Below are 11,316 nucleotides of genomic sequence, written 5' to 3'. Positions count from 1 at the left end.
AAGAAAAGGTTGCCAAATCGTGTTAAATTGTTCTGTTCTGCCAAGCATTGTAAATCTAATTTTTTCTATTTGAATAAATTGTAACAAATCATGCATCCAGTGATAATAACTAGGTGAGGAAGGATTTTTCCAGTTCATTAGTATGAGTCTTCTAGCAATAATTAAGCAAAAGGCTAGAGCGTTTGACTGTAGAGGTGATAAGGGCACTTTTGTGGGATTGAGACCAAATAGTGCCACTAAGGGACATGGTTCAACTTCTAAAACAAAAACGTCGGAGACTGACTTAAAAAATGATGTCCAAAAAGATGGACAAAGCCAAAAAGTATGATAAAGAGTAGCTGGTGCTTGTCGGCATCTGTCACAAATAGGATCAACGTTTGGATATATTTTAGACAACTTTGCTTTCGTCCAATAAATTCTGCGAAGCAACTTAAATTGTATTAATGAGTGGCGAGCACAAATTGAGGAAGTATGTACACGACAAAGGGCTTTTCTTACAACTTTTTTAAATATAAATTTTATGACTTGAGCTATACCTAGCATAAAATAAATGCATTATTTTGTACTATGAGTGTCTGCAGTTTGAGTTCTTTAATTTCTCATCTGAAAATACAATGTTTTTAGCTCTATTCTGAAACTAAATCTATCCCATAATCTGTACATTTTCTATGGAGAACAAAATGCATGTTTGATTAGGAAAAATGAATGAATATTCACTTTCTTGGGAGCTTATAGCAAATAGTCAGGCCTTAGTACCCTGAAAGTTTAATTGGTGAAGTAAGATGGGCCTAAATTAGGATTTTTTAGCTTTACTTTTAGTCTTTACTTAAAATAAACGTTAACGTTTCATTGTTAATCTTATATTAATATATTTCAAAGAGTTGTTTTTAATTTTTGACTCGCTTCGCTCAGGATGGACCAATCACAGTTTTTTAAATTACTAAGAATATTGTTAATATCAGTGTTAATTATTAAAATTCAAGAATGTATGATGTGGATTTCTGTTTGTATGCCATGTTAGGTTACAATCCCTGGATTTAATTAAAGGTGCAGTGTGTAATATTTAGGAGAATTTATTGGCAGAAATGCAATATAACATACAAAACTATGTTTTCAGAGGTGTGTAAAGACCTTACATAATAAGCCGTTATGATTTTATAACCTTAGAACGAGCAATTTACATCTACATACACCGCGGGTCCCCTTACATGGAAGTCGCCATTTAGTGCCGCCATGTTTCTATAGTAGCCCTAAACGGACAAACTTCTGCAGAGCGCGTTTCGTCAGTACGTTGCTCTACCGGCATCGTGATCCCTTCGCACCCCCTCCTCCCTTTCCCCTCCCGCAAGCCACCGCATCCCAATGCCGTGTTCGGAAAGAAAGTTGTGTTCCGTAGCTCCTGTATGCGTTTCGAAAGGGCGGGGTGAGCGGGGGACTTTGGCCGTTGGTTGAAATTCGAATCCTCACCGCTAGATGCCGCTAAAAATTACACACTGCACCTTTAATAGTAGATGTCCTTGTGAGACGTTATGAGCCGCTGCGCCCCCGCGAGGAACGAAAACATTTTTGTCAACCTAAAACCGTCGCGCTCAGATTACGTAAAGCATTTAGCGACCTAGCCAACGTTAGTAGCTAATTGCTAAGATAATGGCGACCAAATGACAGTTGAGCTGTCGGATAGATAAGGAATACTTTGTTGAAAACGCGTTTTTGTGTTAAACGTCAAGCTAAAAACACATCATATTCTTGTTGAAAACATACAGCAGCTTTTTGACTACACAGGCGTTTAGTAGCATTGCTTTCACGCCCACGTTTGATGGTGAACAGCCTCATGAACCTTTATTTCTGTGTTATTACGGGTCTTGTTTCGGTTTCGTTCAGCCTGCAGTGCGTCAACAGCTGTCTTCGGCGAAAGCGGCTCTTTCAGAAGAGGATTTTGGAGTTTATTACGAGGACATCGCTGGATCAACATGCTTGAGGACTGTTTTAAGATATAACCACTTCGCTCTTGCTGGTAAACACATTTCTCAGATTCTGAAATATACAGTAATAAACGTGAAACAGTTGCTGTGCATGTTAGATGTATGATTTCACCGTGTCTCCTTCAGTTGTTTAGGAATATTTGATATTAGATAAGTGAAAGGTGGTAGTAGGGTTACATCATTTACGCTAGCCCAGTCTGTGTGATCACACACATACACACACATATATATGTGTATATATATATATATATATATATATATATATATATATATGTGTGTGTGTCATAGATCGATATTATAAAGGACTTTCAAGATATCACGTTTCTTTGACAGCCTGAAAGAGTCAAGGGGGAGCGGCCCGCCCTTTTTTTAACCAATCAGAATCGCGCCTCACCTGTCCATCATTTTATGTGTTCGGAATTACTCACGTGGGATTGGTTAACGTGTCGTAGGGGGCGGGATTTTCTAGTGAGGGGGTGTGGATGATATTAGAAAAACGTCTGAAATATATTTTATATTGGATATTATTGCATTTTATTATACTGCACTATATATATATACTAGATGTTATTTTAATACTGTATTTTATATTTTAAATATTCAGGCTTGTTGAATGTACCGTTCAGTCATGTGATTACGGCATTGGGTTTAGTGGAGGAGTGGATTGGAGTCAAACGCCGCCGCCGCCGCTGTCAGTGACATTGAGCTCGTGAAAATACTCTTTACTGGAACTGTGACTAGGATACCGGTGATCCTGCCAAGCTGAATTAAACACACCGAATGTGCTGCTGGAGTTTGTTTCCGGATATTTCACGGCTTTAGACATGTTTGAGCCGCGTTGAGTTCAGTCTCGTGGATGAGAGGAGTCTGGAGTCTGTGACATTGGTCTCGTGGAAGTCGTGACTGTGATATTAGTGTCTGTTATGGATTATAAAATGATCAAAAGACTCTGATTTGAGTTTTCAGCGATCAGTGTAGGTGATCGGTCACTGATAAAGCAAATGCTGGGCAGCTGATAGGGCTCATTTGATCTTCACGATTTTATAAAAGCTACTACACGCACTGTCAGGTAAGACTGTGTTGTTTTATTCGTAACCTGTGTTTTCATTCCTGTTCTGTCAGTTGTGGCCTGCTGAAACGTGTGTTGACTTTTCAAAACATTTTGACAATGTTTAGCCTAGCAGATCTCTCAATCATTACTATATATATATATATATATGCAGGCACAAATTATATTGTTGAGAATTTCAGTGTGAGTGTGCACTAGTAAAAATGCTTGCATAATATTAAAGGCAGTGTATGGGAGTGTTTCCTCTGCTTATCAAGAGCTGATAAAGGACGTACTTTTGACATACAAAGATCTTCATTATATAAACAGCACCTGTAGTAGCTATGGTGTTTTGGCAGACACTGTTGTTACCATTATACAATTTTTATGGTGTAATTTTTTTTTTAAAGGGAACACCCTTTGTTGACTTTGGTGAACTAGTTGTACTTTAGGCAAATGCTTTTATATGCACTTGCACATTGAACATTTTAATCTTCAAATAGCTGGCATTACAGATAGAATGTGTTGCTCAGTAAAATTTTATTATACATACAGTGCAGTCTCATGATCTCATTACTGGAGAGACATGGAGTATTTTTACAGTTAAAAATTGGGCTGTCACTCTGCTGGAGTGTTTACATAAACAGCAGTTTTAGCCATAAAAAGGCTAAAAGGAGATTAAATGATTAAAAGTTTGGAAACACAGCATTTAAGTGATACACTTTAGCCTTTTCGTTATTGGCACATGCATTATAATAAAACATCCTATGTTTAATAAAAAAAAAAAAAAAAAGTCTGTCAGCTACCTATTTAATTTGCACATTTTTTTTTTTTTTTTTTTTTTTTTTTTACTTCACACAATTTTTGATTCTTCTTTTTTTTTCTCAACTATGCTGGCACCAAAAAAACAAAAACATAAGTTAGACCAGACATATTGTTTTTTTAATATTCCAAAGCAATAGAACTGACATTTTAATGTCTTGGACTGCACGGGCAGAATGTTGTTTTCTACACACAGCAGAGCGTCTCCAGATTATTGGCATATGGTGGAGGGTTTTGCTGATAGTAAGTTATCAGGTTAAGTCAACCTCTGATGTCTGGTTACCTTATTTTAAGTGCAGACAGACATCTGGACACATTATTGACGTTGCGTTTGTCCTCTTAGTCTGTGCAGTGAAGGTGACTTTCTCAAATGCATGGACGCTCGATCTTGCACGTATTTGTCAGCTGCAGCTCCAGACTCTTTAATATGACACCGCTCAGATGTTCAGAAGAGCCCTGACATTACCAGCGCTGAATGTTAATAGTGTGAGGTTATGCTCATGAGTGAATGGCCATGATTTGAGGAAGTTATGTGGGCCTCAAGGCCTTTATTTATTTATTTATTTTGGGAATACATGAAGGCCTAATTTAAGTGAGTTTTTACAGTAATGTTGCCACTGGTCTTTCTGAAGCAGCTTATTTCCAGTGCGACATCATTTTCTTGAGCTATGTGCAGTTTTAAATATGCAAATTGAATAAAAATGAAATTAGCTTAAAAAAGTCTTACAAGACTTTCTAGATGATCCTGAATGATTTTTCCTCTAAGGTCATTAAGGTTCTACATCCATTAATAAAGACATAATAATATTTGTGGTCAATCAAGGCCGATATATCAGATGATATTTTATGTTTTTTTTTGTTTTTTTTTAATTATCACCCTTGACCATTACATTTTTCTGTTTTTAGAGTCAGAAACCAGACTTTTATTTTGACAGTACAGAGAACCTGAGCATGAAACTTTAAATCATCACTGTCATAATATATTTATATTATATTTACTATGTGCCATGTGTAAAGTTTGCATTACCTTTTTATTTGAGAAAATCTGATTCCCAGTGCACACAAATTTAGTGGGATTAGTGAGTGCACTGTTGGTTAATGGTTACTTCTTTTTATTTATGTTTTAACAATCTTCATTTGTGGGGGGAAAAAAATCATAATAGGATTATAGGATTAGTTCACTTCCAGAATAAAAAATGTCCTGATAATTTAGCTACCCCTATGTCATCCAAGATGTTCATGTCTTTCTTTGTTCAGTCGAAAAGAAATTAAGGTTTTTGAGGAAAACTTTCCAGGATTTTTCTCCATATAGTGGACTTCAGTGGTGCCTTCAGCGGGTTAAAGGTCCAAATTACAGGCTCTAAACGATCCCAGCCAAGGAGTAAGGGTCTTATCTGGTGAAACGATTGGTCATTTTCTTAAAAAAATAAATAAATAAACACTTTTTAGCCACAAATTGTCTTGCACTAGCTCGACTTCATGTTTGAAGTAGGTAGATGTACTGACCCAGTATTTACAAAGCGAATATGTGAAAAGTCAAATGCCCTTTACAAAAAAAAAGTTAAAACAACGACTATATGGAGAAAATTCCAGGAATGTTTTTCTCAAAAACCTTAATTCTTTTTGACTGAAGAAGGAAAGACATGAACACCTTGGATGACATGGGGGCGAGTAATTTATAAGGAAATTTTTATTCTGGAAGTGAACTAATTCTTTAATTACACAATCAAGAAGTTAATATTTTTATTAAGTTCAAATGAGTTCATTTTTTCTTTTTAATTATTATAGTGAACATTATTCAGAATAAATATAAGCTTTATTGCAGAAATAGTTATGCATATACTGTTTAATATCTTTAGTGTAATATCAAATATATTGGTTTGATATCAGCCACTTAAGATCTCATGGACATTGGTCATTAAAAAATGTTTTGTCAACCACTAAATTTATGTTAATAATATATTGTCAAGGGTGTCAGTCCAGTGTCCTCAAGCAGAACAAACAGACTAAAGCATCAGTTAGAAGAATAGTTTACATTGATTGTTCATCACCATATAATGATTTTCAATAATGTTTAGAAAAGCAAGACGATTCCCTTTGGCTAACACACGAACTCATCTAGAAACTGTAGTAAGCACATTTTAAACAGCTTGTGTTTTGTGTTGTTGACACTCGGCTCTTTCTGGGCGACGCAGCATTTCCCATCACCTCACGGGACTTGACAATAGCTCTGAGCAATCCAGTCAGACAACAACAACATAGCTGAACGTTTTTATCAGTGCAGTTCTCAGGGTGTGTTGTGTTTCACTTGTTCATTTGCAAAACATGTCTTGTAAATGTCTAATCCCTTTGTTTTACCCCCTTACAAGATTAAACGGCTAGAATTTGTGAACTTTAAATCCTTCAGCTTCCAACAAGGAAACTTCTAGGGGCTTTAATGTCATTTATTGATTTGATTCCAGTTGAAATTGAATGCAGCAGCACGATGGAGATTAGTTGTCCTTAAACGCTCTCATTTACAATTTGAAATGCACATTGTTTTTACTTAATGATCAGCCAGTATAGATTTTTTACTATATTAGAGAGCAATGTGATATGAAGCTAACATATACTGTATGATATTACGCTACTGTACTATATAACATGCTTTTTATTTATATTAATAAAAAAATATTATTTTTTATGCATTTACTAAATTAAAGCAATTAAAATGATTCACTAATGATAATTTTAATAGATATTCAAACACTAGCTGAATGCTGAATCTTTGTTTAACAGTTCTGTGTGATCGTTTATTAGACAGCACTGTTAAAAAAGACAGTAAACTAATGACGAATGGGAACTTCTGTGCAGCTGAGTTGTCAAAATAAAGTCAACTTTCGACACTTAATGGTCAAACAGAAAAATTTAACAGCCGATCTTTGCCTTTTGTTGCTGACATATAGCATTGTAAACATTTAATGTTTTAATTAATTATTTCAATAAGTTTAAGTAATGCCATCAGATGATATTAGCTTCCAGACAGTACGAAAAAAAAAAAAAAAAGTAACTAATTAATTGTACGTTTTTTCTGAAATTAATTGTGGTAAATCAATTAATTTATTAATCACTCCTAACATTCAAGTTTTTAACTATACTTTTATATTACAGTAATTCACATTGAATCTTAAAATTAAAATGTAGAAACAACATACAGTATATTTGACTGAAGGTGAGTATCACTGATACTAATATTACTGATGTCTCTAGGAAATTGTTCTTTTTTCCCAATATTTAACCGTTGACTATAGCCATCAAATATTACAGTATAATTGAGAGCTTTAAATTTCAACATTTATTAGACATTAAAAAATAACAATTTCTAGTTTAAGTGAGCTTAAATCAATCTTCACATAAACGCATTATTTACCCGTGCCCTTCAGCAAGGAGGTAATATACAGAAAATAAATAAAGTTATCAAGGACTAAATACTAAATTAAAGGAGAAGTTCACTCCTAGAACAAAAATTTACAGATAATTTACTCACCCCCTTGTCATCCAAGATGTTCGTGTCTTTCTTTATTCAGTCGTAAAGAAATTGTTTCTTTAGGAAAAAAAATCAGAATTTTTCTCTGGACTTCTATGGTGTAACCAAATTTGAACTTCCAAAGTGCAGTTTAAATGCAGCTTCAAATGGCTTTAAATGATCCCAGCTGAGGAAACGATCGGTCATTTTCAAAACAAATTGACAATTTATATATATTTTTTTAAACTCAAATGCTCGTCTTGTCTCGTCTTTGTGATGCGCATGCGTAGTCTGTGTAATCTGGGTCAATATAGTTAGGATAGGTTGAAAAACTCCCATCTCATTTTCTTCAATGGCAAAATCATCTTACATTGCTGTTTTTTTTTTTTTTTTTTTATGTGAAGGGCATTTGATCTTCTTTGCATGTTCACTTTGTAAACATTGGGTCGGTACTTCTGCAGCGATGTAGGACGATTTTGAAGTTAGGGAAGAAAACAAGAGTTCACGCAGACCTAGACAAGACGAGCGTTTGAGGTTAAAAAGTATAGAAATTGTCAATTTGTTTTTCGAAAATAACCAGTCGTTTTGCTAGATAAGACCCTTCTTTCTCAGCTGGGATCTAGAGCCCTTTTGGAAGTTCAAACGTGGGGGCACCATTGATCTCCACTATATGGAGATAATTCCTGATTTTTTTTTTTCTTAAGAAAGATAATTTCTTATCAACTGAAGAAAGAAAGACATGAACATCTTGAATGACAAGGGGGTGAGTAAATTATCTGTACATTTTTGTTCTGAAAGTGGACTTCTCCTTTCAATACAGATGAATCCTTAAAGCTACAAAAGTTATTGATTTCCTCTTTTTTATTCTCAGCTACTGGGTTATTAAGTTATTGGCTGCTATTACTTTAAGAGCTGCCATGGATCTGACATCCATGGATCTGACATGCATGCTCGTAGTTTCATTTGCGCTTTAATATAAAACGATACAGGCTACAGCGCACACCGCCGCATTTGTGTGTGTAATTCAAGTGTGCATGCTACCAGCGCAATATAACAGTTGACAGGACAGGTAAATTCGTTTTTACTGACATATTGGCCTGACAGGCTCCTCGTCACCTGTACCGTTTCCGCGCTCTAGCGCGTGGCTCTGAAGTGAAGTCTGAAGTTGGGAGTGTGCGTCTGAAAAGAGACCTTTTTGATGTTGCTATAAAGACGTTCTGCAACTACATAAACACACTTCTTGTCAAGAAAAAACATACAGAAGCAACAGTTGTGAGTGGGGTGGCCAGTGCATATATATATTTTTAACGCAGCTAAACTGGAAAAATGAATCACCTGCATTAAATCGCTAATTTTGACTGATTTTGATAAACCCAGCAATAGCTTGATAATTACTTAGGAAAGCATTGTGGTGTTGAAAATTTGGCAGATTGTTTTATCTCTATCTTTCTTTTCTAGTGAGATGTCTCTGGTTTTCCCACGACCCAATACCAGTGTGATCGGCAAGAAGGACAAGCGACTCATGGCTGAGGTGAACGCCTCCCCGCTCAAACACTTCGTCACCGCTAAGAAGAAGATCAACGGCATCTTTGAACAGCTGGGTGCCTACATCAAAGAAAGCTCAGCCTTTCTGGAAGGTGCCTGCTTTTATTACTTCTGGCGATTCGTTTCACTCTAGTCTCAGGAGCTCAAAGCACACACTGTTGCGTGCTGTTCATCTGTCAAGCTGATAAGAGAAACCTGGTTGATTCTGACCAGCATAACTCGGGTAGCAAAGACAGGTTATGTAACAGACGGCGAGACAGCAGAACGCTCAGGGAAAAACGTGGCTTAGTCAGCGTATCGTGTGGAAGGCTTTTTTTCTGTGAACATCTCAGGTTTTCTTCAGGCAAGGTTTTACAAATCTACCATGGCAGCTCATAAGCTCATAGCACTTTACGTAAAGGATTTTGGACTCATATTAGGTTTATTTGAGGTCAGTCACATTTTAGCCTAAATTGTCACAGCTTACTCATATTAGTTTAGGCTAAAAACAATTTCTGCCCCTAATCCTGAGATATTAATTTTAGCAGGAGATTTTTATTACTTTTCTTAGTGATCTGATATCAAGTCTTTGCTTGATTTACATTGAAAAAGGAAGCCATATGAAGAGACCAAAGGCTAGAAATGTTCTTAAGAATCTTTCTTGAGATAAATTCTAAGAATTTCTCAAGAATGTGTCAAAGTCCAACTCTTGACAAATCCTTAGAAAGCTTGATATTTAAAAAAAATAAAAAAATAAAAATAAATAAAAACAAGGCCCAGGGCTCTACGCTTACTTTTCTTTTATGAGCATTTGTGCTAATCAGCAATAAAAAAAAATCTGATCAAAAATGAGCCTTCCAATTTACAAGGTGATATTTGACTCCTTAAAGTGATTTACAAGGGAATTTAGTTTTTACCTTTGTAATGGCGTTTTTCTAACTTTATGAAAAGTATGTCATCTTTTATGTCAAATTCAAAAATTCATATTGAGATTAAAGTTTTAAATATTACATTTACATCGAAATATTAAATGATTTAAATAACTGAAAAGATACTTTAAAAATGTAACTAAATCTGCCAGTAGGGGGTGGGTCGTCACTGATTTAATTACTGAATCATTCATTCATTTGATTCGTTCGAACAGCTGATTCATTTAGGAATAAAGCAAGTGACTGTCTTTATGAATGGGAAATTGAATCATTGACTCACTAGATTAATTTAAAAACGCACGTTTGTTCATAAACGAAACACCGCTGTGTTTGAATGGAGATATGCAGCGGCTCAGTTGTGATTTGTTTCAAACTATTTTCATCGACGAAACGGAGCAAAATCAGGCAATACTTTTTTTAGTCAGACAATGTAAGTCACTTAATATTAACTTTTTGTTTAATAAACTGTTGTATTAAATCGATATCACATTTACAAACTTCCCTCAATAATCATTCAGTCGCTAATGTGACTGAAATGGTTGTGTTGTAGAGCCCTAAAGTCCCTCTTTGAGTGGTGTAGATTTGCTTCTATATTTCAATTTCAGCAAAAACATCATTAATGGTGTCACTTCAGAGTGACAGAGTGAACTTACCTTTGAGGTTTTAAGACAAGTTGGATGTTATTCTAACTTTAAGAGGTTGCATAAGAGAAAATGGCAGTTAAGAAGATTTTCACTCTTAAGAATACAGATGTTATTGGTGAAGAGCTTAAACCCAGTGTAGTTGAACTGCTGTTTTCTTGACAGAAACCCACAGCAATGAGGAACTGGATCCTGTTACTACAGAGGAGCAGGTGGCGGAGGTGCGAGGTTACCTGTCCAAAGTGGCAGGGATTGGGGAGGTTCTGTCCCGCAGACACATGAAGGTCGTCTTCTTCGGCAGGTATAGTGCACACGTATTGTCTTTCACGGCGTGAGTGCAGAGTTTGTGTTCGTTGTCTGCGTTCAGTGCACTTGGCCATAAGTTACACCTTTTGTGTTAACAGGACAAGTAATGGAAAGAGCTCCGTCATTAACGCCATGCTCTGGGACAAAGTGCTGCCGTCTGGAATCGGACACACCACCAACTGCTTCCTACGAGTGGAAGGCACCGATGGCAACGAGGCTTTCCTGCTCACAGAGGGATCGGATGAAAGAAAGAGCGTTAAAGTAAATGCCCTCTACCTTAATTGTCATAAATGCATTCCTGAGTGATTTTGGATTCCTCTCTCTTTTGTTTGAGTCTTTGGGTGTGTCTGACATGTTGAGTCACATTGGACCCATGCTGTGGGATTGGGAGTGAAATTGGCCTCTTGTGTAACTCGGTGCATCTCTCTATAGCAACCATAAATGAGCTTTGGACACTGTAGGTGTTAAAGAGGGTGTGTAATCTCTTTAGTCTGACATGAGAGGATACACCCTGTAGAGATACACTTGTTCTTACAGATTTCAAGAACAGACTGACCAA

At 36.1% G+C, this 11,316-nt stretch overlaps 1 protein-coding gene across 2 annotated transcripts in view; it reads left to right on the top strand.

The window, feature by feature from the left end:
- The first annotated feature begins 1,584 nt into the window (after positions 1–1,584).
- Positions 1,585–11,316, top strand: part of mfn2 (mitofusin 2) — a 29,774-nt gene continuing 20,042 nt past the window's right edge. The window contains exons 1-5 of one of the 2 annotated variants that reach the window (XM_051116902.1): positions 1,585–2,014; positions 2,587–3,051; positions 8,816–8,994; positions 10,617–10,752; positions 10,856–11,018. In XM_051116902.1, the coding sequence (XP_050972859.1) occupies positions 8,820–8,994; positions 10,617–10,752; positions 10,856–11,018 (474 nt within the window). In that variant the 5' untranslated portion in view covers positions 1,585–2,014; positions 2,587–3,051; positions 8,816–8,819. The remainder of the gene's footprint in view (positions 2,015–2,586; positions 3,052–8,815; positions 8,995–10,616; positions 10,753–10,855; positions 11,019–11,316) is intronic. The other variant, XM_051116903.1, reaches the window with a different exon arrangement.

This window comes from Labeo rohita, chromosome 8, assembly GCF_022985175.1.
Source record: "Labeo rohita strain BAU-BD-2019 chromosome 8, IGBB_LRoh.1.0, whole genome shotgun sequence".
In the NCBI taxonomy this organism is placed as follows: Eukaryota; Metazoa; Chordata; class Actinopteri; order Cypriniformes; family Cyprinidae; genus Labeo; species Labeo rohita.
The sequence above is the reverse complement of the archived record's forward strand: the minus strand, read 5'-3'. Positions and strand labels throughout refer to the sequence as shown.